The following is a 22,659-nucleotide window of genomic DNA, read 5'->3' on the forward strand; positions in this document are numbered from 1 at the left end:
GCGCTGGGCTCGGGGGCGGGGGTGAAGGAGGCCCCGCCCACATGGGGGCGGGGCTGAAACTGACAGCCGCGGAGGCCCCGCAACGCCTTCCGTGGGAGGAGCCTCGAACGACAGCCCGCGGGCGGAGCCCCAAGTGACAGCCCGGGAACGGAAGTCCCGGGAGCAGTGGGCGGAGCTCGCTCCGCGGAGCCGGAAGAGCCTCCCGCCCGGCAGGGGCGGGGCCGAGGGGCGGGGCGGAGCCTCCCGCCGGGGCGGCCGGGTGCGGCTGGGATCCCCTGGAGGGCAGGCGTGCGGGGCCTCGCGCTGCCGCCGGGCTTGCTCAGCGCCGTAGTAAGGCTGATCACAGGGAGCTGCCCTGGCCAGGCGGGAAGGGACCCGAGGCCGACGCCCCCCTTCCTCGGACCACCGTGAGGGACCGGCGTCTGCGCGTCCCGGGAGCTCCGGGACAGGACTCCCCTCCCCGCCCCGCCATCCGACCGCCGTCCCGAACCGCCTCCCCACAGCGGCGTGGACAAGCCTCGCGCCCTACCCGGGCGGGACGGGGCGCGGCGCACCCCGTCGGCCACCCCGTCGGCCACCTGGGAGGGCTGCCTGCCCGCCCCTTTCGCGGTCACTCCCTGTAACCGGAAGCGGGGCTGCCGCTGACCCGGGGCCGGCCCGGAGTCGGCCCCGCGGGCGTGTCCAGTTTCCGTCCAGAACGCACCCGAACACGTCTTTCGTCGGCGCCTCTGCCTCCTCGCTTCCACTCCTGCCCCTGGCCGTGCTCTTCGAGAAACTGGTGACGTCCAGGGCTTCCCAAGACACCGGAGGAAAACCCAGGCTCTCTGCCAACAAGCCTGACCCCTCGCTACCTCGGCCCTCTTCCTACCCCTCCCTGCCGTCAGGCTGGCTGCCGGTGGCAGAGCTCAGGAGGTGTCCCGGCGGTGAGGACACCAAGCAGGCGGTAAGAAAAGGCCAGATTAATACTGCACACTCAAGAGGATGAAGGATCCCAGGCCAGAGTCACAGGCGGAAGGAGAGAATAAGACGGACCTGGTACCAGGACCAGACTGAAGCAGTCTTCAGCCTGCAAGCCAGGCCTTAATGAGTCTCCCCCAACCCCACCTTGACCTAGTAGTTCCACTTTAGGGATATCCTCCCTAAGAAAATGTTCCCAGATACAGAAAAAGGTTTATGCTCTTGATGGTGTTTCTTATAATAGTGAAAACAAAAACCTGCCCAACTATACAAGTAAGCACACTCAAATGCAACAGTATAGTTTTGTGGGTTTTTAAAAAAATCATTTTGTAGAGGGAGAGAGAAGGGCGGGGAGGGTCAGAGAGAGGGGGATAATCCTAAGCAGGTTCCATGCCCAGTGCAGAGCCTGACCTGGAGCTCGATCTCGTGACCCTGAATAATGACCCAATCAAAATCGAGTCAGCTGCTTAACCGACAGAGCCATGCAGGCGTCCCTGGAACGCTATAGTTATTAAAAATGTATACAAAGGGGGTGCCTGTGTGTCTCAGTGGGTTAAACATCTGCCTGCAGCTCAGGTCATTATCCCAGAGTCCTGAGATTGAGCCCCACATCAGGTTCTCTGCTCAGTGGGAAGCCTGCTTCTCCCTCTCTCACTCCCCTTGCTTGTGTTCCTTCTCTGTCAAATAAACAAATAAAATGTTTTTTTTTTTAAATGTATACAAAGGGGGCGCTTGGGGGGCTTGGTTAAGCGTCTGCCTTCGGCTCAGATCATGATCTGGGGGTCCTGGAATAGAGCCCTGAGTTGGCTCCTTCCTCGGCGGTAAGCTGGCTTCTTCCTCTCCCTCTGCCTCTCCCCCGCTTGTGCTCTCTCTTGCTCAAGTCAAATAAAGTTTTTTTTAAAAAATGTTTATTTATGGGGCACCTGGGTGGCTCAGTGGGATAAGTCTCTGCCTTCGGCTCAGGTCATGATCTCAGGATCCTGGGATGGAGTCCCCATTGGATTCTCTGCTCGGCGGGGAGCCTGCTGCCTCCTTCTCTCTCTCTGCCTCTCTGCCTACTTGTGATCTCTGTCTGTCAAATAAAGAAATAAAATCTTTTTAAAAATGTATATTTATTTATTTTTAAAGATTTTATTTATTTGACAGAGATCACAAGCAGGCAGAGAGGCAGGCGGGGGGTGGGGGGGGGTGGGGAGCAGACTCCCCGCTGAGCAGAGAGCCTGATGTGGGGCTGGATCCCAGGACCCTGAGATCACGACCTGAGCCGAAGGCAAAGGCTTAACCCACTGAGCCACCTAGGTGCCCCACAGGTGTGTTTTTGAATAAGCGAACCAACCTGTTCCGAGAAAGGAAGACAGAAAAGGTACCTGTGAATGCCGGCCGTGGCTGTCGTCAGCCCCTGTGCTGTCCACGCTCCTTGATCGGGAGAGGCCGACTCATTATCCTCACCCGGAGACAAGGGAACCGGCGCTTGGGAGAAGGAGGTGCTGTTCCTCTCCAACAGCAGCTCCTCCCAGCAGTGCCCTTGCTCCGACCCACCCCACCACTTGCTGCCACCCTCCAGGCTCTCAGAGCTCACCTCACACAAGTCCCTTGGGTAGAGCAATACCTTGTCTTCCTCAACAAATGGAATTGCAAAGCCCTTCAGGGCTGGGTCCACATCAGATTCCTGATCTCACAAGGCCCCACAGATTCTTACCCACAGAATATTTGAATATTAATACATGAAGACCATGTGGGGCACCTCGGTGACTCAGTTGGTTAAGCATCTTTTTTTTTTTTTTTTAAGATTTTATTTATCCACCTGACAAGAGATCCCAAGTAGGCAGAGAGGCAGAGACAGAGAGGAAGGGAAACAGGCTCCCTGCCGAGCAGAGCCTGATGCAGGGCTCGGGTCCCAGGATCCCAGGACCATGACCCAAGCCCACTGAACCACCCAGCGCCCCTAAGCATCCGAGTCTTGTTCTCAACTCAGGTTTGATCTCAGGGTCTTGAGTTCAAATCCCACATTGCGACACCCAGTATGGAGCCTACTTTTTAAGAAAAGGTGGGGAGAGAAAGAAAAAGAAAAGAACACCGTGAAAACAAAAAACAACCCCCCCGCCAAAACCAAGAAAACCTCATGGAACCCATTCCCAAAGTAAATGAAGGTCAATGTGCTTTTCACCCTTTGCACTAGCTGACTGGACCTCTGTGCAGGTGCGCGGCTCATCCGCGTGAAGTAACTAGGCTTCCCTGCTATTTTTTCTGGGCAAGCCTGCTCTCTGACCCCAAAGGGAAGTCTGATGGTCCCAGTGAGAGTGCTGACCACCAGAACACCCCCAACAGCAGGAATGGACACATGTGGAGCCCTGGGCCAGCAGAAAGGGGCTCCCCCAGAGGGCCTTAGGGGTGGGTGTGGGGAGCACCGCAGGGCATAGCATTAAGGGAAAGCAGAGCACACAGCGCTGTGTCTTATGAGTAAGGGGAAAGGAAGGAGAATACACATTCTTATTTGCTCACCTTTTCATGTAGAAATGTAGGACGAACACGTAATGAGTCATCACAGGGGCGCCTGGGTGGCTCAGGTCCCCACCATCTCAGGTCCCGGGATCAGCCCCATCATCTGGCTCCCTGCTCATCGGGGAGTCTGCTTCTCCCTCTGCCTCTGCCCCTTTCCCCGACTCGTGCTTTCAAATAAATAAAATCTTAAAAAGAGAAAGGGTCATCATAGAGGGCAGCAGGCCACGGGTGGGGAACCCAAGCCTGTTTCTGAGCACATGCTGGACCCACTTGTTCATCTCACAGACCCCGTGCTAACAAAGGAGTCATCAAACTGCGCTCAGGCCGCTTAGCCGGCAGCCCTGCACTCACTGAGGCCTCCTGTAGCAGCTGACCCACTTGCCGACCCTGCTGACCAGCGCCTGCTGTCCCCACTGCGCCTGCGCCGCTGTAACTCAGGAGCGCTGCCCCGACAGTTGGTTCGTTTGCTCAAGGTTGCCCCTCGGGGCGGGGCGGGACTCTCCCACGATGCCTGCAGCCCACTCAGGGGCCTTCCTCCGCCTGAATGAGACTGTGCACCTGAGGGATACATGCAGCTTTCCTGTCCCTCACCGCTCGGGTGGGAGGCAACGAAATTCGATGCTCACAGCACTTCCGAGTGGCTCCCGAACAGGCCCAACCCTTCAACGGGGCTAATGTGGTCGGCCAACCAGCCTCTCTGGTGCCTGGCTTGCCGGCCTCTAGCTGCCTAGCTCTGAGCCCGCTTGTAAGCTGGCCGGCTCCTTCTCACCCTCCCTATGCCCCTTCCTCAGACACCCCACAGACCCGTCACCACAGCTCTCTCAGCGCACTCTGTCTTCACTCAGGACTGAAGAGCTTCGCCTGCTTCCGGGCTGCCTCTCCCTCTCCCGAGAGCGTAGGCCCAAGGCAACAGGATCGCAGCGGGCAGATCGGCTGCTCCTCTGACCTTCACGACTGGAGAGAGACGCACCACACAAGCTCACATGGGTTCTTCCCCAAAGGAATGCTTTATTGACAATTTCCCCATTATCCACTTGAAGGAAAAGATGAATCCGTTACTACGGTTGTGTCCTGCTTTCTCACCACACCCCATCCGTGATTCTAACCCTGAAGAAAAAACACCAAATGCTGTTCCTCCCATGGCGCCAGCACAGACCGCAGTCCACCCAGGGTGTCTGAAGTGACCAGCGGACACTCGGCTTGCCAGAGGACACCACGGTCTCCCGGAGTGGACTCTGCTCTCGGTGCGCTCTCGGCCTGCTGGGAGCCAATAAGGCACGGAGCTGCCCCTCCAGACACACGCCATGCGTGGGGCCCTGACCACAAGGCTGCTGGGGTGTGGCAGCTTCAGAATGGGAATGAGATCTTTGTAGCTCCTGAGAAAAGGCGAAAGCAGAGTCCCAACCGACCCGATGCAGGCAGGGCCCATCTGCTTCTCACTTGTCCCCAGGGTGCAGCAAACGGGCATGTTGGAGCCAAGCCGTCTGTGGAGGGTGCTGGCTTCTGCCTCTCCTGCCCACCCCCACCTCCACCCCCCGAGGCCCAGAGCCCTCTGACTGGCAGGAGCTACCCCAGTCCTTGAGGAGAGAGAAGCAAGCTTCACACACTGGAATGCAGTGTATCAGCTGAACAAAACACACCAACAGTCCAAACATGCTGCCCTTCGGGCTAGACGCAGAAGTCTACATAACGCTCAAAACCCACTGAAGAACCCTTATTTTCATATAAAAAACATTATAAACAAATAAAGCATATTGCGATGTAAGGCTTGTATGTCAGCTTGAGTCCAAAGAAATAGTGTTTTCTAACGGAGACTAAAGCTGCTTCGCTTGGCTTAAATTGTCGAAAAATTCACTGCATTTAAAAAATAAAGAATTTGCTCTTGTTAAAGCTAGATCATTAGTGTAAGAATTAGGCGGCTGTTGATAACCAGTTTCTTGCTGGAGGGTTTCAAAAAATGGAGTTTTCTCATTTAGCATTTGAAATAAAAACTGAAGATCAGATGACTTTCTGGATGAATCTTTCTTCCGCAGACTCCTTCTATAAGTCACGAAAGGGGAGGCTGAGGAGATACCATTTATTTTATGCTTATCACACTCCCGTTCCTTCCACGCTCTCGCGAACTAACAAGACCGCCAAAGGGCCCGCTGTCTACTCCCTGCACCCCAGGAAGGGCGGCACAGGGGTCTGCATCTACCAACGTCAGTGGAAAGCATCTGCGTACAAGACCGCGTTCTGCAGAACTCATGCGAACACAGCAGCCACGTCTACATGGGACGGCAGGACCCTCCTCAAAGCCAGCTCGGTGCATCCACCCGGGGTCTGACGGGCGGCTCCGCTGCGGCGTCTCGGCTGTGGCGATGAGGGCGGGCTTGCACTTCTCCATGGCGGGGCAAAGCTGGGATGGGCTTAGAAAGGCGTGGGATCGGGCAGGGGCTTGGAGCCACTCCCGGTCGGGGAGGGCCGGTTCTCAGTGCCATTCGCTCTGCCACCGACCACCTTAGACTACATGTGGGGAAAAAAAAATCGAGACAAAAAATAATAAAACCTGAGACAGAGCACACAATGCTGGCACACCCTAGGCCTTGCTGGGAACCCCAGCTGTTCAGCTCTCTACGACGTCTACACCACATCAACACCAACGGGCAATAAAGAGGAACAAATCCCCGACACGGGCAACAGGCTGGCAGTATCTCTAGGGGTTTAGGCTGTGTAGAAAGAGCAAATCTTCCAAGGCTCCACGCTACATGGTTCCGATCCTAGGACACTCTGGCAATGACAAGTCATCACAACGGAGGACAGATGAGCGGTGGTGGGGGCAGGGCTAGCAGAAGGTGAGCCCCGGGAAGGACCGCAGTGGGGATGAGACCGCTCTGCACCACGACTGTGTCACTGTCCTATCCCGGTGGTGCTACTGCGCAACGTGATCACTGGGGAAACTGTGGAAAAGGTACAAGACCCCCTGCGTTAGTTCCTGGCACCGCACATGAATCTACGGTGCCCAAGTTCATTTACGTAAAGGACGCGTCACACCCCACCCCAACGAGCCAAGTGAACGGTCCGGAGAGTTACCTTTATGTTCCCAACTCGGTCTTCAAACGACTTGAAGGTGGCAGAGTTCCTTTAAAGAGAGAGAGAAGAGGTCAGTGTAGGGAGCAAGCGGCCGTGCCTCAATCTACAGGGCTCAGGGTCAGGGCCAGCCTCCAGAAAGACCCCCAACTGCATCCCGAGACATTAACAATGGGACACACCAAAAGGGAGGGGGGCATGTGCCCCGACAATGTCATTCTGGAGGCCTCCAGGTCAGAGAAGGCCAGCCACAGCCGCCCACCGCAAGAAGGGAAGACCGGCACGCCACCAGCGGGTGAGACCCCGACTTCACACGGGCAAACCGCAGACCCCTCGCCTGGGCAATAAGTGGGATGTGGGATGCGTTTCTGCTGTACCCTAAATACACACTGATGTACCACACAGATGTCACAAAAAGTCCCAGGTGTTCCTGACACAAACCTCCCACACAAGTCCAGCAAAGGAAAACCGAGGACAATTCTGGAACAGGGGAGCGAGGAAGCGGCAGAGGAAGAGAAAACAGGCCAGCCCCAGCCCCAGCCCCAGCCGGCACCCTTTCCACAACCAGCTCCAGCCTCTCTGGCTCAGCTCCTCCTGGTATCTCGCGCCCCTAGGGGCAGCCTGGCAAGGACCCCCAGCCACAGCAGAGTGTCCCGTAACAGGGATGGGGGCTCTGCGGCTGCCTCCCCATGGAGAACATACCCGTGGGAGGTTTTAGGAACAGGCCACGGCTCTGGGTGTTCTGAGGAGACCAGGACTCCCCTCCAGAAGCAGATAAAAGTTTCCGTAATAGGCCCAGAGGGACCTCAGGCCTCCTGGCTGCCACATATGTGCAGGATTCTCTCTGCCCCCCACCCCCGCGGCCCAGCCCCATGGGAAGCCCTGGAAGCTTTCCGATGGAGCCCGTATGGTACAATGCTCTCCTCTGGGCCTCACCCCCACTAGCTCTTTAGCCTAGAAGGGATCTTTGCAACCCCTGACCCACAGGAGGCCGCCAGGGGAAGACAGTCCTTGGCTCAGGCATCTGGGAAGTGTGAGGCTAACCGCAGGCCTCACCCACTCCCACCCAGCCCCCCTCGGGCTCTGAGAGCTCCGGGGCACGAGCGCACGTTACCTCATGGCCGGCATACTTATCGAGTGGCGGATTGAAGAGCTGCTACTCGGAAGCATGGGAGAAGCAGAGAAGGAAGCAGGAGTTAACACAGGAACCAGGCTGGCCATCACCACGGCCATCAGCTTGTGCACACAGACACCCGCCTTTGTAGGGTCGGTGAGCTCCGGCCACAGCACACAGAAGGGCTCCCCACACCAGGAGGAAAACACAACCCCAGGCTCCTCTCCCTGGCCTCCAAAGCTGCCCCAGAAACACACAATGCTAAGGGAGAACTTTAAAATAGGAAACTAAGAAGACCTAGGCCTGGGCCTTTAAAACCCTTTCGGCACAAACAACTGTCAGACGTCCTTACTTGACCTCACAGCAAGTGAAGGGACTTTTTGGTAAAAGAGAAACAAGCAGGTCGAGTAAGTAAAAATATTTACAATCACACGTTGTTCTGGATTTGGGTTCCAGGCCTGCGAGCGGGATGACGGTGTGACGGGGCAGCAGCGCTGGCGTCAGGCTAGAAAAGCACGACCGAATCGGCACGGAGCGAGGGCCACTCAGAGGGGTCCCAGTGAGCTCACCGCTCTCCCAGGATAAACAGGACCGTCTCAACTCACAGGGACAAGACTGCTTCTCAGGGGAAGGAGAAACCAGGAGCCGGCATTTTGGAGAAAGCAGCACTGACCACAAGAGTGAGAGGGTCAGCAGGACCCTCCCGCACGAGTAGGTCTCCCCTCGGGAGTCCCCAGAGGTGGGGGCTGCGGGACAAGCTCAGTGAGGCCGGCCTGTGGGCTGGCGAGGAGTCCCACGGTCACAGCTCGAGGAGCGCCAGGCAGGCAGAACGCCAGGCGGGCCCCCTGCTGCCCCTTCTAGCGCAGCCTCCCACGGGCAGCCAGACACCACCCTGCCCTGCATCAAGAGAAGAACCTTCCAGAGGTAACGTCCAGCAGCAGTCTTACCTAAAGGAGTGTGAGAACGGACGAACCCTGAAAGGCAGCAGCAGGAGGAGAAGAAATGCAGTGTTAGGAAAGGGAGACCAGGGTCCACCCCAGCCCCTCCATCAAGTTCTGGGAGGCCACGCAGGGACCCCCATGACCACCCCCAGTCCTCACACCACCAGGAAGAGCAGAACGTGCACGCTGTCTCCTCTCCCCCAGCTCCAAGTCCGCGACAGGCACATGACCACACCTCCACGACCCCACCTGGGTCACAGACGAGGCACTGTGTGTCTGTGACTCTGTCTGGAGTTAGAGGGAAAACCCACAAAGAGCAGAGCAGGGCAGAGGTGAGCTGAGGGACCGCCCTCAGGGTCTGCATGTGCCACTCCCCAGAACTCAGGTCAGCCAGGCTCCGCCACAACCTCCATGGCCACAGACCAGCCGGCGCTCTCCCTGGGGCCGCAGCCAGACCAGGGCTTGCACGCTGTGCTGCGACAGGACTTGAGACGCCCCCAGGGCCGTGCACCTTGTACTCTGGCTCCGTCGGGACCGCAGACAGGTTCCAACCCAGAAACACACATGGGCAAAGGCGACACGGCCACATGCTCCTCCATGCAGCCGGGCCCAGCACCTCTTACCCCCAACGTGGACATCATCTCCGAAGCAACACAGCCACGTGGGTGGGCAGCAGGCCTGCCATCTCCAGATGGAAGGAGCGGGAGTCTGAGGGTTAGGGGAGGCACGGGCCTTCACAGGTCACCCACAGAGAGACCCACCCCTGCCTGAACCCAAGTCCAGCCCTCTCCCAGCCGGCCACCTCGTGCCCCAGGGCATGCAAAAAGCCTCAGGCCAGGGCTGCTCCCAGACAGGCCCGTGGAGGACACCGATGTGGGGCCAACGTCTAACACACAGGCACTTCCCTACACCTCATTTCCATTCCAGGAGGGGGTAAACTCTGAGCCTCGGCTCCAAACCAGGGAGGCTACCGGGCCGTGGCCTCAGACAGCACCTGAGACAGCACAGTAAGGAAGCAGCGGACACATCGAGGTGCCAGACTTCACGGCATCCCCGAAAACACAGCAGAATAAAACCAAAGAGCCCCAAGGTGAGGCACAGCAGCAAACGGGACAGTCCCTCCGGGCACGTGGAATAGGACCAGGTCCCTCACGCCAGCTGGCCTATGCATGTGAAGCGCGGTGCTAACAGGGAGGCCACGGGCCACACGCCACGGGTCAGCAGCGAATGCCGGGAACGAAGAGTGGGAACGAAGGAACAGACGCCGAGCCGAGCCGGAGCCCGCGGCAGCCCCACCACAGTGGCTCCCGGCAGCACCAACGCTCTGCAAGCACTCGACCGTGAGTGGGGACACGCAACAAGGGCAACGCCCGAAGTGACAGGGGACACGCTTAGTGAGCACTGACGCAGGCCGCGAAGACGCTCGCTGCCTCCTCCCTCAAGTGCTGGTACCAGCCTGGCGTTCTGAGCGAAGAACAGGCACCACCTGGCACATGGCTTGCCCCGTGGCATGGGGACGGCCTGCAGTGAATCCGCAGCCCTCCCCGGGAGCAAGGCCTGGCCCCCAGTGGCGTGCGATGGGTCTGTCCCAGGCTAACCACAGCAGGCATCCCCGAGGGCAGCGGTGACGGCGCATCTAACGTCACACGACGTGCGTTAGAGGCACCCACCCACGCGGTCTCGGCCGGTTGCTGTGAAGCCCACCGGGCAGCCGTCAGCTCGGAGTCATGGCAGGTGGGGCCTGAGTCATCACAGCCACTGTGGACAGGCCTGCGTCTACAAGCTGACCCAAGAGGAACCCCGGCCATCCCACAGCCACTCAGGAGCCGGACCAGAGCCCCCACTGTGGGCACGTGAACTCCTCAAGCACAGAGGAGACACACGGACCGCGGACTGACTGTTCAGAGTCTCCGAATGTTTGAAATTTTTCAAAATAAAAATCAGAGGGGGACGAATTCCATCAAACAAACAGAAGGGGGGCACGGCCCCGGGCAGAAGCCAACGGGGGAGGGTCTGTACCTTCACCCCTGGCTGTGCGGCCAGCGCGCAGCCCCCACCTCAAGGCCCCACCAGGCAACTGGCGGGCCTGTGAGGGGAGGAAATGCCGAACCTAAGCAGGCAGGGAGGCAGCACACCCGAGGGTAGGAGGGGCGCGGCTTCCGAGCCGGGCAGGCCCCGATGCCGCGCTCAGCCCGCCAAGCCCACAGGCGTCACCACACTGTGCTTCTCCGCTGTGAGAAGACAGAGGCCTCAGCATGGGCTCTGTCAGCACGGGGGCTGCCCGGAGGCGTTCCGAGGTCCAGAATCCCGAAGTGAGGGGACCGGGGCTGCGTGTGGGTCAGGGGCCAGGGCAGGGCTGGGCGGCGGCGGCCAGGTGCCTGCCGCGGTAACGAAGCCCTCTGCACAGCTGCTGGCCAGTGCGCGCTTCGCTCTAACCATCGTGAGAAGGACGCCTTGCCAAGGGCAAACGAGGCGGTGGCCGAGCCAGGATTCACACCGTGGCCTCGGGCCCCAGGGTCCAATCCCTCGGCTCAATGCAGCGGAGCCAGAGACATGGCGGGTGCAGCCCCGGAGCCCAGACCAGGGAAGGCTGGGTGAGCCACAGCCACCAGGCTGCGCGTGGGTGCTGCCACGTGTGCTCAGAGGCCCTCTGATGGCCGTGCAGGTCTCCTCAGCCCTGGGAAGACCACTCAGCCGGGGCCCCTGGCCCATGGCCGCACACGCTCTGGGATCTGGGCCAGGCAAACGTTCCAAGGCAACAACACGCTTCCCCACCCCCACCCCCACCCCCACCCCCACCCCACCGGCCGGCCTGCCCAGAGTGACGCCCCCCGACCCGGACACTAACACCAAACGGGGGCCACCGTCCCTCTGAGGAACTTCAGTGGGAAGCACCCAACTCCACGGATCCCAAGCGTTAGAAGTTGCCCCGAAGAAACAACAACCTCTTCCCCCAAGAAACACAGAAATGGCAAAGAGGCAGCCCACAGAAAAGGGACCACGCACCGACTGGTCCAAGCTGGTGGGCCCACCTCTGTGGCTGCCAAGGGGCCCCGAGGGGTATGCATCTGAGCCCTAGGCCCCTGAAGAGCCCCCAGCAGCTCTAAAACCCTCACCTGACTTGCCCATGCGACTAGAGCGTCTCACCTCATGTCCCCGAGCTTTCTGCTAATGGCGGAGCCCACGGTGGACAGGGCAGCCGACGTCTTCTGTCCCGCCTGGGAGAGAGTTTCTTGAGTCTTCTTGTAGCTGAGAAGAAACACCAGTTGAACCAACCCAGAAGAAGGAGCCGTCATCGACCGTAAGCCAAGAACACCAAGCGCCCAGAGTGTACCCAAGAGAAGGAGACAGGAGCCGTTCGTGAGCGTGTGCCTGGCCCAGCAGGGAGGGGGCGGACCACAGGGACAGAAGCGGCACGGCCAGGTCTCAACCTGCCAGATCCGAAGCAGCTGTTTCCTGGTCTCCTCCCACCTCGCCTAAAGCTCAGGCGCCCACTTCCCTTGATCTCTCGCCGCGCTGAGTGTCTGCCTCCCGCCCTGAAGACAGCCCTACAGGGGCCCTGGGTCTGGGACAGAAGACAGAAAACCCCTTGTTCTGTTAATCTGGGAAGCTTCTTATGTCAAAACTCCACCACGCCCCTGGGGGGCTGGGTGCACTGGACAGTGTGGACACGGAGCACCCCCGTCCGTGCGGTCTCACAACACCCTTTCGGCGCCGCAGGACCTTCACCTCAGGCCACGGTTCTCAGTGCCTAGGGGAGCCTTGGATCACAGAACAGACCACCCTCTCCGTGCCCTCCTGCCCCATCCACCGGCACGCAGGTTCGTCCCAGAAGACACACAGGTCCATGACCTCAATGTCTGTGCGATGGCCACGGTGAAGGCAGGGACACCGCTGGGCCACCTGGAGAGCTAATACGTGGTCCTGCCAGCCCTTGTCCAGCCACCATAAACAACAGACACAGCCGCCTGAAGCCGAAGGCTCATTTCTGGCCAACCAAGCAGCCCTAAAGAAATGGCTTCTTGATGGCCACGCTCTCAGGACGCCGGCCTATTGTCTGAAATCACTTTCTGAGGGCTCGCTGGTGTCCCCGGGTCACGGGGGAAGGTCAGACAGCGGCCACGTCAGGTCCTCGGCAGTCCTCTCCCATTCGCTCCCCAGTGCGATCTGCGGGACGCCCCGCTGGGAGTGCCTGCTGCCCCCCTCCCTCTCCTCCCTCCTGACCACACGAGGTGGGGTTCTGCCATGACCCCCCCACGCCACCCCATCTTGTGTGTGGGAGTGTCCAGCCTTGCACACTCCTGGGAGGGCCTCCCTCAACTGGGCAGGCACTCTTCACAGCACCGTGGGGCCTCAGGCTTCTCGGGTGCCCAGCAGGGCTCAGGACTCAGAACATGTGCTTTCTAGCCAGGGAGTTTGAAAACATGTTGAAGTCACTAGAACAGTGAGTTTATCTTAGTTTCCCAGAAGGTTCATGAATCCCAAAACATACTAATAATGGAGAAAAAATAATCTAAAATCTTTACTGTAAGGGCACCTGGGTGGCTCAGTGGTTAAGCATCTGCCTTCAGCTCAGGTCCTAACCCCAGGACCTGGGACTGAGCCCTGCGTCAGGCGTCCTGCTCGGCGGGGAGCCTGCTTCTCTCTCTCTCTCGCTGCCCCTCCCCATTGCTCGCTCACTCTCTTCCAAATAAATAAAACCTTTAAAAATTTTTAAAATAAAATAAAATCTTTACTCTCAGATTTGCTCTGGATTTCCTGAAGGCATACACTAAAAAAGCTTCTAATTCTGAATCCGACCTTCAGCAAAATCTGACGACCAGAAACCCCGCCCCCCCAACCTGCTCGCGACAGAAACGTTCACAGAACTGAGCGCGAACGGAAACAAACCCCAGGTAGGAATGCAGGAGCCCATACAGCTCCGAGGCTGGGATCCGGACAGGCCACCCAGCAGAGGGGCCGACCCCAGCTGGTTCCCGCTACGAGAAACCCAAGTGCATGCTCCTTTCGGGAGAGTTTCCACACACTCCGCTGTAACCCTCCAAGGCGCCTTCCCACCTGACGCAGCCTAAGCCGGGAGCCACCACCCGTACCACACTTTGTCTCAGGGCCGGCGGAACTGCGGCAATAAAGGGCTCTGGAACCTTCTCTGGGGTCCCTACCTTGCAGTGAGCCTTTGGGCCCCCTCACCCTCACGCCCAGCTGGCGAACTGCTTTCACGTCAAAATGAGTTAGCACAGGTTGCTGCGAGAAACAGGCTGGCAGGCACGGCAGTTACCGGCAAAGCACTAAGCACGAGGTAACTAATGGCGCTATTTAGTTTCAGAAACACAAACTCAGAAAACGTCTTCCAGCCACCTCTCGTGAACCAACGACTACGTAAGACCCCGTGGCCCTGTCTGTTGCAGTGCAAGAGTCTGAAGCAGAGGCTTGAAGGCAAAGTCGGCACAGGGTGTCTGTGCCCACGGGGAAGCGGCAGCTGGAGGGACCACAAGCCTGGGCTGCGGACTGTCAGGGACCAGCAGGTCCTGAGGGGACTCAGGTTGGGGCCAGCCACCAGACGACAGACAGCAGGGACCCTCGCGATGGGCCACTGTGATGGGCAGCGCCCCTGCGGGAGACTCAACAGGGTGGAAGGAGGGGTCACAAGTGACTCCTTCGGAGACGGGAACCCCCAAACCGGGGCAGATGCAGAAGTGGAAGCCACGCTCAGGCGGAGACAGGGCCGGGGGCCGAGTCTGCGTCTGGACACAGCTAACTCGAGCCTAGACTTGCTCAACAGTACTAGACTGAGCCACCCTGGCCAGCACCCCCTGGAGAGTCACTCCTACCTTTTCAGAAACCAGAGGTGCAGGATCCCGACAAACACCAGGCCCCGCCATCAGTCAGGTGGAGCACCTGCTGGAGGTGCTCGCTCCGGGATCCTCCCTTGGGGGCTGCTCCCACTTCCAGCTCTGGGGGGAGCCCGACCGCAGAGAAGCTTACAGCGCCCCGACCACAGTGAGAGTCCAGCGAGACGCACACCAGGTCCTCCACACCGGGCCCTCCTGCTGGGGGGCTGTGAGCTACAAAGACTCAGCCCTGCACCGCTGGGCACCCCCACACCGGGAAGGAGGAGCCGGACAAGCTGCCACTGTCTACGTCTGTGCTTTCCGTCACGCGCAACCGAAGGACTCAACATGCCAACGAGTGGCCATGGAGTTCGCCTGGTGCCACACGCACATGACTGCAGCTCTGTCTCCCAGCAGACAGAGCCCGGGGAGGTGCCCGTGTCGCAGCCGAGGGAAGACAGGACGAGAGCACCAACACTGCCTCTGCCCAGCACGGCCTCACGACAGCCGGCTTGGGAGGCACACACGTGTCTGGTCGCCAGGGATCCCTCAGGGGCAGTCATACCCCACCAGTGGCCTCCCACAGCGATGACCAGCCAGGCACCTTCGCCCCAGAGAGCGCAGAGCAGCCAATATTTTTAGTCACCCCACCCCGAGCTGGGTCACCGTCCCCCTGGGCTGTCCCTGCAGAAATGCTCCAGCCCCCGGAGCTTCACTGTGCCAACTCTTCCACCAGCGCAGCTGGGGGTGAGGCCTCAGGGGAAGGGTCATCCCACCGGCCACTTCCATGCCAGAGCCACAGGCTCCTCAGAGGAGTCAGCGGTGTTAACTATCTGAAGCAGCACTGTAGCCACCTCACGCCACCTGGTGTTACAACCGGCACCAAAGTCCCCTAAGGCTCTTTTTGGGTTAAGTCCGCACCATGAGCCTGCCTGGCACCCAAAGTGCACAGGTGACAGCTGCTGCCTCAGCCTGGAGAGCGCCGGCGGCGTGGAGCAGGCATCGTCCGACACAGCCCCAAAGACGCCGCGCGCAGAGTGTGCCCAGGACTGCTCTCACCCCAAACCGCACAAACGGTGGGACCCGCCAGAGTGCCCTGGCGCCCAACCCCCCCCCCCCCGGGACACCAAGCTGCCGAGACCCCGAGCACAGAGCCAGCTGACCTGGGAGCCCAGCGCCGTGAGGACCAGCTCTGTGACAACTGCTCCCTTCCAGGCAGATCGAAGGCCTGCCGGCCAAGTCTCTCCGGGAGACACCATAGCACTTCCTCCTCGACAAGCGATGGAAAAGAATCCCAGAAAGCCGTGATCTCATAACGTGACCCCACTCAGTTCAAAGGAACTAGAATCCGACTGGAGCACAGGTGAGAGAAGTGCTATTTCCTTGTGTAAAGAGCTCAGATAAAACACAGCTTTAGCAGACACGAAGACCCATCTGTGTTGTTTCCTGCTCTGCTCGTATTCTGCGTGCCTGAGAGCTCAGTGCCCCTCAGACCAAAGCGACCCCAAGATCCCACCAGCACGGCCCGTATGGCAGCCCTCACTCAAGAACCCCCTCAGCGGGAGCCCCGTCTGCAGAGCAGAGAGGACCAAAACAAGCCCCGAATCACTACCGGCATCAGCCCAAACGGTGCGTAGCCACTCTGCCCGCTCGCAAGGCTGAGGGGCGCCTACCAGCCGGAGGTGCCGCGCAAGTCCCGCCAGGCCTCTCCTCTAAGGGCCGCACCCGTGCCAGCCAGATGGAGGTTTTCAGTGCAGTCTGTGGCCGAGCGGATTTCCTTCAGCGACTGCACCCGTTTCATGAGAGTTTTACTTTCATTTGTGTTTAAGAAAAAGTATATTAAAAATAAAATACCCCCAAACACTAAAACCAGGTTTGTGCCAAGTGCGCACAGCCTCCCTGTCCCTGAAAGGAGCGGCAAGAGGAAGAGAAGGGGAGGAAGTGCTGGCGGCAGAGGCACTCACAGGTCTGACTGGGTCACTTTCTCATTCCACTCTCCAAGTTTCTCAGAAGTTTTCACATAGCTAAAAACAGAAAGTCTGTGGTAAATTATTTAGAACAATTATTTCAACTAAGGTTTCGAACCCAGGTGAAATCCCACGGAGCACGGCAGAGGGCCGGGTCTCCAGCCTGCCTGAGAACGGGGTCTGCCCCTCCTCTCAGCACCGGCTTGAGGCCCGGGGAGGCCCACGGCAGAACCGACCAGTCCTATTCCTACCGTGCCGGTCCGACCCTGGATGATACACTTCAGAAGAGCCAGGGAGCTACACTTCCCAAGTTCAGAGAGCTGAGTCACATCTGGTCAGAGGTCTTGGGGCTGTGACCACGTCCTGCTCGTGAGGACTCCCGTTTGCTTCAGCAGGTGGGGGATCACAGGAAAATCAGTCTCATTGAGGACCTAATGAGCTTTCTCTCACATTTGGACCCTGAAATACATTCTTCTCGATTTCCGCCTGGACGACTAGCTACTGTATCCACCTGCCGCCTTCTAAAAACATGTGGACTCTGAGCTCTTCCCACGCATACCCGCTGCGAGACCAAGGACTCAGAACCTCTGCTGGCTGCCAGCACACAGGCATAGTGAGTCCCCTAGGACTTAACCTCCCATTGACGTGGCAAGGGCACCGATCTGGTGAACGCCCTCTGATCACCAGGGGCACCTCTGCCGCAGGCCGGTACCTACGCGTTAGAGACCTGCACGTCATGCCAGCTCCTGGACAGGTTCTGCTTCAGGCCCTCCAAGGCAGAGAGGCCCAGCTTCCTTTTCAGCTCTGCACAGTGCCTCTCCTTGGCCGCCAGGACCTGGCGCAAAGTGACAATTTCCTCTTCCACCTACAAAAGCACACAGTTGGTTAGCTACCGCTGCTGCAGGAAGTGAGGAACGCCCCAGCCCCCACACACTGCAATGAGAGGGTTCCCAGAACTGTGGACAGACTTTCCACTTACAGAAACATAAATGTCTTAGGAACAGAGGCTACGTCACGCAACTGTTCTGTTTTTATCTGGTACTAGCACCCCAGCTTCTTCAGGAAGACTGTCCCATCCCCCCAAATCAAGTGGTTCTGGTGGGGCTATCAGGCACTGTGCCCACCCATGAATCACCAGGCAAGGCCTGTCAGAGCTCTCCCCTGGGACTGGGCACAGTTGTCAGAAGAGACAGGCCCCTCTACCTCCAGGCTCCGCGTCTGGGCCCAGAAGCGAGAACTGCTGGCAGCCAGGCTCCATCTACACTGGGAAATAAGTAGAGCTGACAGACAGACGGATGGCCAGAGACCCAGGTGACACAGCAACAGCCTTATGGCCACATGTATGTTCCTGAGGTTTGCTTGAGGCCTTGGGAAAGGCAGTCACCCAAGCCAAAAGTAAATTCTCTTTTGTGCTTAAGGTAGTGTGAATTGGGAAACAGAAAGAATCCTGACGATAAAGACCTGAACCTTCTCGGGTTCTCAAATAAAAAAAAAATGTGACCTGAAAAAGCAGCGTCTTCTAGAGCGTAACGGCTCCAGAGGTCTATTTCCAACTGCTGTGTGATAGCTGCCGTAAGAAAAAAAAAGTCCTTCTCTTAAAAAAAGTGATGGTTTGGAGTAAGATAACAAAAAGTAGCTCAGAGCCCTTACACCACTAGGTTTTCCATCAGAAGACAGCTGAAACAGGAAATAACTTATAAACAGGGTCATCTAAGGCCAGACTGCTACCAGTTAGTCCAGCAGTAACGACCAGCGACTAGAACATTCCACACACAGTGTGGCCACCGACAGAGCTCAACGGTGTGCAATCCAGCTGTCTTGGGCAAGGTGCACACTGAGAATTTAAGTGACACTGAGCTTCTCCACTCTGCAGCTCAGCTCTGAAGTGACCTACTGCTAAACACAAGCCTGGCTGCGCCACTTGCGGCAAATCCCTAACCTTCCCTCGGCTCAGAAACAGCTGCAAGGTCTCTCTCCCCTGATCTGAGACCTGGTTGGGGGGTGAGGCTTATCTGCACAGCCAGCTCTTTTTAGACTCAGGATGCAGCAACACAGGCTCATCTCTGGAGACTGAGCAGGGCTGTGACAGGCAGCGCATCAGCGTCTGCCGGATCCGAGGCTACACTCGGATGTTAGCAAATTCAAGGCACCAGACCAGGAACCCCAAGCAAGTCACCATTAGAGTCTGCATCACACGGTAAAAAGAAGTGTTCCTGGCCGCTGCTGTGAGTAAAACTTATACTTGGAGATTTGGGCTTTTAATTACCATTTCCTCTTAAAAGATTCACTTTAAAAAGATCACATGCAGCACTTTTTTAGAGAAGTAGTATTTTTAAAAGGAAAATGGAGATCTAGGGACGGATAAATTTGTGGAGTCTGGGAACGAACAAGTGTTAATTCCAGCAAAGAAACTCCCCTTGATGGGGGGCTCAGAGCAGCTGCCCAGTGTAGACACTCTCCTCACAGACTCCCTACGGGATGCCAAGCACACACAAAGCCACCACAGAGAGCGGTTTCTGTGGGACTCTGGGAATGACCTCCCAGGGCAATTTCCGCAAAGCACAGCTAGCCCTATGGCCCCCTCAGGCTAATGAGGGGGCCTGAACTCATGGTCCCCCCAAGACAGACGGCCAAGACACAGCACCTTTGCAAGCTCAGCCCTAAGCTCCTCCTCCTCAGCCTCAGTCAGACCCTCGACAGCAAGAGTCTGGGCAGCCACCGCTGTGTCGACAGGGACATCTGTCATGGAGTCGGACAGCAGACCTTTGTTAGGAGAATTCAAGTTGATATCTGCCAGAGACAAATAAGGTCAGAAATTGTCAATGAGAAGTTACGGAAAGGGGCGCCTGGGTGGCTCGGTCGTTAAGCATCTCCCTTAGGCTCAGGCCATGATCCCAGGGTTCTGGGATCGAGTCCCGCACTGGGCTCCTTGCTCAGCAGTAAGCCTGCTTCTCCCTCTCCCACTCCTCCTGCTGGTGGTTCCCTCTCTTGCCGTCTGTCAAATAAATCTTAAAAAGAAAACGAAGAAGTTACAGAGAAGTCGACAGGGAAGAGATCTCCACCAAGGAAGAAAGCAAGGACGAGAGGACGGGGCACGAGGCAATGGAGGGGCTGCGGAGAGAACCAACACTTCTTCTCTAACAGGTTCTGCAGGGATGGTTTCGCCATCAGGCTGAGGGCATGTCAGGCCACCCACGGTGCTACTGCAGGGCATGAGAAAGGCTGGCACAAGGCAGCCGGACCCTAACTCTGCCTCCCCCTATGACAGCGCACGCTCCGGAGACTGGAACCTTTGCTATAAACAAAGCAGTCTGACCTAAGGGATCTCCCAATTTTTAGAGCAGAGAAACTTAATACAGCTGTAAACACAACAGGCACCACCTCCAACCAACCGATCTGCAGAGCACACGCTAAAATTACACACAAGGAGCACATGCTGGTCCTCCAGCCCCGGCAAAACAAAACAAAACACCGTCTGTGCTCGACTCTCCTTCCACAGCAACACGCAGCCAGGAGCCGAGAAAACACTGCTTCCGCCCCTTCTCGGCACCCAGATCAGGCTCCAGTTCCCAGAGTGACCGTCTTCTTTCCGAATTAGAAGCATCTTCCCGTCTGCACTAAACGTTGACAAGATCCCGCACAAGGAAACAGGGGTCTGCTTTAGTTCGTCCCAGCTGCAAACCCACCGCTGCCCTGCAGCACACACAGGCCGCACAGCCGCGGGAGCAGGCCCTGCACGGTGTCCAGCACGTTTACAAGTAAAGGCCTGGGCAGCTCCAGGGCTCAGTCCGAGGAGCATGAGGCCTTTGATCTTGGGGTCATGAGTTCAAGCCCCGCATGTAGCGGTCACTTAAATGAGTGAGAAACATCAGTAATCAGTAAGTAAAATAAACAAAGTCACAAAAGTGTCAAGAAGGTCAAGTGTCTTCTGGGCACGTTTCTCCACCGCGGGAGTCCTGGAATCTGCTAAGAGCCCCTCTAGCTTATTGCCCTCCCAGGCCCCAGGCGGCGGGCGGTCAGCGCGTCCAGGCGCTGGGTCCGGTTCGGGCAGAAGCACGTCTGCGTTTTAAGCAGCGGAGCTCAACCTGCATGAGTCGGCTTCACCCGCGAACCCGCCGCGCCGAACCTCCTCAGTTCGCTCAAGGCCGCGTCTTCTCCGTAAGCCTGGTCTTCTCTCCCACAGCACCGGCGACCGCTCCCGGACGGAGCCCACAGAAACGACCCCGACAGAGACCGGGCGCTTGGCCAGACACGGTCACTCGCGGGACGGGGCCTCCGCACACCAGGGGCCTACAGAGCGGGGTGGAGGCGCGGCCGGCGGCAGACGCCCCCGCGAGTCCCGCTCCCCAGCACGGCACGACCGTCCGCGCGCGGACCGCACAAGGGACCCTCTCCAGGGGTGACTCGGAGCGAGAAGGGCCCGGCAGGCCCGCGCCCCGCCCGCGCCCCGCCCGCGCTCCCACCGGTGTCCCGTCGAGCACCGAACGCGGACGCGCAGACGAGCCGCGGGAAGGCCCCAGCGTCCCGGAGCCCGGGCTCCGCCAGCAGAAAGGCGTCCGGCACGCACCGGCGCCCACGCGTTCCGACCCGGGCGGCCCACGAACCGGGCCCGCCGTCACCCGCGCGGCCCTCGGGACGCAGGAGCCCGGCTCCCTCCCCAACAGCCCGCAACGAAGGCGGACGGGACCCCTCCCGGCCGCGACCCGGCCCGCGCGACCCGGCCCGCGCCACCCCGCCGGCCGCTCCGGAAACGGGCCTGGAGCGCGCGCCGCCCGCCCCGGGAGAGGCCGCGGCGCGTCCCCGTGCAGGCGCCCGCCCGAGGGCCCCGCGTGCGGACCGAGGCCGGCCGACTCGGCGGGCGCCGGGCGGGGACACGAAACCCGCAACGCCGGGGACGAGGAGCCGCTTCCGGGCGCCGGTCCTCCGAGCGGCCGAGCCGGGGGCGGACGACGCACGCCACGGCCCGCGGACGCTGCGAGGCCCGGCGGCCGGAGGAGCCACGCGGCGGGCCCAGGCGGAGGAGCGGCGGCGCCGAGCCCGCGGGTACCTTGGCCTGCGGAGTCCATGCTCGGGCCGCGCGGGGTCGGGGCCGGGGCCTGCGGCGCTGCGGAGCCGAGCGGGCGCGCCGGGACTCGCTCGCCGCGTACACGGCCGTCAGCGGAACCGCCTCAGCGCCGCGGCGTGGCGTAATCAGCGACGCGACGTCCCACTTCCGCTCCGGCGTGCGCTCCGCCTTCCTCCCGCCCCCCACACCGGCGTCCAATGAGGGCGCTGTTCGGCCCCGCCCCTCTTAGCCGCTCCGGTCTGATTGGCCGAGGCTGCGGACGGAGGGGCCGGAAAGGGCGGCCGGGTTCCCAGGGAATCCCTCCCACGTCGGCTCAGCCAGCGAGACTCCCAGGTAGAAAGGTTCGGGGGAGCCCGGGGAAGGTGGGAAGTGGGAGGACCGTCCAGCGTGGCGCTGCGGGGGCGTGGGGTTGGCGCTCGCGGAGATGCCGGGGGTCGGCCGCGGCCGAGAGGGGCCCCGGCTGACGCGCCGCCCAGACCGCCCGCTTCACGGGACTCTTCGTTCAGTCGTGTGGGGCCGACGCGGGGAAAGGCGCGTCCCCGGCCCGGCCCGAGGCCGCCCGGTGCCCGCGCGCCGCGCCCCGCGGGGCTCCTCCGTCCCGGCTCAGGCGGCGCGCGGAGCCAGGCGGAGCCCCCACTTGGCACATGAGGACCCCGAGGTGGGGGTCGTGTGTCCGCGACCCTCAGCCGGTGAGGGGCGCCCAGCCAGCGCGGGAGCAAGAGTCGGCCGGGCTTCTCCACGCACCGGTGTGTGGGCGCCAGGCCACCCGGCTTCGCTGGAACAAGCCCCCGGGCCCCCCTCGCCCGGCCCTCGCGGCCACCGCAAGCAGCTGCTCCGATGGCGCTCCGGCCCTCAGGATCCGACCCTGCTGGACCGCAGTCCCCTCTCCAGCCAAGCCTCCCTCGGCAGGGAAGCCCCTGAACCCGGAGAGCTCCGCCCCGGGGGCAGCCCAGAGCTCAGCTCCGCACCGGTGTCCCCCGGGCGCGCACCTGCCTGGCTCTGGCCGGCCCTGGGCTCGGTGCGCTCCGGGGCTGCCGATTCCGTGTCTGCCCCCCTCGGCCCACCCGGGCGAGCCCCAGTCCCCGCTTCATGCAGCTCGCGGCAGGTGGTAGAGGGGCCGAGGGCCTGTCCCTCATTCTGGGATCCAGCCTTGAGCCAGGAGCAATGCCCGGCGCGGGTCTGGCTCAAGGGTCCCCGAGCAAATGAGGGTCGG

At 59.8% G+C, this 22,659-nt stretch overlaps 1 protein-coding gene and 1 long non-coding RNA gene across 13 annotated transcripts; one reads left to right on the forward strand and one right to left on the reverse strand.

The window, feature by feature from the left end:
• Positions 1-8: 8 nt before the first annotated feature.
• On the forward strand, positions 9-5,022 carry LOC131808058 (uncharacterized). The gene is made up of 2 exons (XR_009344664.1): positions 9-943; positions 3,745-5,022. It is a non-coding gene; the product is annotated as an uncharacterized LOC131808058 (long non-coding RNA).
• TPD52L2 (TPD52 like 2) lies at positions 4,439-21,587 on the reverse strand. Of its 12 annotated transcripts, XR_009344663.1 has the most exons (10): positions 21,429-21,587; positions 19,026-19,171; positions 17,098-17,246; positions 16,379-16,438; positions 11,731-11,832; positions 8,590-8,616; positions 8,068-8,147; positions 7,643-7,684; positions 6,532-6,580; positions 4,439-6,398 (listed from the first exon to the last, which is right to left on the reverse strand). XR_009344663.1 is itself a non-coding variant. In XM_059133951.1 (9 exons), exons 1-9 carry the CDS (start codon positions 21,445-21,447, stop codon positions 5,869-5,871), a joined length of 690 nt encoding a protein of 229 aa, XP_058989934.1. In that variant the 5' UTR covers positions 21,448-21,587; the 3' UTR covers positions 4,439-5,868. The 12 variants fall into 12 exon arrangements, 11 of the variants coding, with proteins under 11 accessions (XP_058989934.1, XP_058989938.1, XP_058989940.1 ...); XM_059133951.1 differs by lacking the exon at positions 8,068-8,147 and having other exon boundaries at positions 4,439-5,964; XM_059133955.1 differs by lacking the exon at positions 8,068-8,147.
• Positions 21,588-22,659: the final 1,072 nt, after the last annotated feature.

Source organism: Mustela lutreola, chromosome 9, assembly GCF_030435805.1.
Source record: "Mustela lutreola isolate mMusLut2 chromosome 9, mMusLut2.pri, whole genome shotgun sequence".
Lineage (NCBI taxonomy): Eukaryota > Metazoa > Chordata > Mammalia > Carnivora > Mustelidae > Mustela > Mustela lutreola.

Bases quoted from the DNA above. Each gene is read 5' to 3' on its own strand.
- TPD52L2 (XM_059133951.1), bottom strand. The intron at 11,833-16,378 runs GTGAGTGCCTCT...GTTTCTTCTCAG, and splicing joins AAAGTGACCCAGTCAGACCT to CTACAAGAAGACTCAAGAAA. The intron at 5,965-6,531 runs GTAACTCTCCGG...CCCCACATGTAG, and splicing joins ACCGAGTTGGGAACATAAAG to TCTAAGGTGGTCGGTGGCAG.